This window comes from Galeopterus variegatus, unplaced genomic scaffold, assembly GCF_000696425.1.
Source record: "Galeopterus variegatus unplaced genomic scaffold, G_variegatus-3.0.2 Scaffold1951, whole genome shotgun sequence".
Classification (NCBI taxonomy): domain Eukaryota; kingdom Metazoa; phylum Chordata; class Mammalia; order Dermoptera; family Cynocephalidae; genus Galeopterus; species Galeopterus variegatus.
In genome coordinates this window covers 233,409-234,312 of record NW_007728062.1, presented here as the reverse complement: position 1 = coordinate 234,312, position 904 = coordinate 233,409, and the positions used below count along the sequence as shown (strand labels likewise).

General features: G+C 28.7%; 1 protein-coding gene across 1 annotated transcript in view; it reads right to left on the bottom strand.

Annotated features, from left to right (window-relative positions):
* The window catches only part of CCNY (cyclin Y), a 225,974-nt gene that overhangs the window by 43,796 nt on the left and 181,274 nt on the right, over positions 1–904 (bottom strand). Inside the window, exon 5 of the mRNA XM_008579737.1 lies at positions 626–661. Coding sequence (XP_008577959.1) covers positions 626–661 — 36 coding nt within the window. The remainder of the gene's footprint in view (positions 1–625; positions 662–904) is intronic.

The window sequence follows — 904 nt, the reverse complement described above, 5'->3', positions numbered from 1 at the left end:
GATTATGAAAGAAAGACATTTTGGTACTCCAATCGACATCCATACTTGAAGCAAAAGTCTTCATACTGCATTAAAAAATTGGCAAATAAACGTATTCTTACATGTTTTATGTTGAAATAAATATTTAAGGTAGATTTTTTTTTGATCTCGTTTTAACTAACTTTTTTATTAAATAAACTATTGCCAGCTACACTTACATTGGAGAGAGGGCTTCTACTACATTAAAACAATTTATGTCTAGATTTATACCAATATTTTCTCTACTGAATTCAAACTATAAACATTTTTATGCGAAAGTTGCACACACTAAATTTTTTAAATACTTTATAAAATACAGAATATTTAAACAAATTATACAGAAAATAAAGAATGAAGAAGAAGCTGAATATTATCAAGAAGTTTGTTCTGATTTGCTGGTTTTAGTCAAACTCCCGTTTGGCTTCCTCTGATTCAGAAGCAGCACTTACCTGAGAAGTTTGGTAAATTATAGTACCGTTAGAAATTCTATGAAAATATGAATTAAAAACATAAAATTCAAAGGTTGAGGCAACTAGAATATAATAGGAAAAACATAAGAGAAGAAAATGTGTGATGTTTTTAAGCACAAAATTAATCATCCACATACCTGTTTTTGATGTGATAATATATTGCAAGAGCTACACTGTAAAATAAAAGGCAGGAGTTCAACATTTCATAGCATATTCGAGACCTCATATATTACCTGACATCAGTCTAAACATATTTAAATTTAAGTAAAATCCAAACAATCTATCTGAACAGTCCCATTTCATTCAGATTGTGATCAAGAAAATGCACTCTTCCAAATAAATAAATCTGGCACTCATTCCCAGGAATTATTAAATCTTTTCTTGAAACAAGTGAACTTTAAGTGATAGTTAGAAAC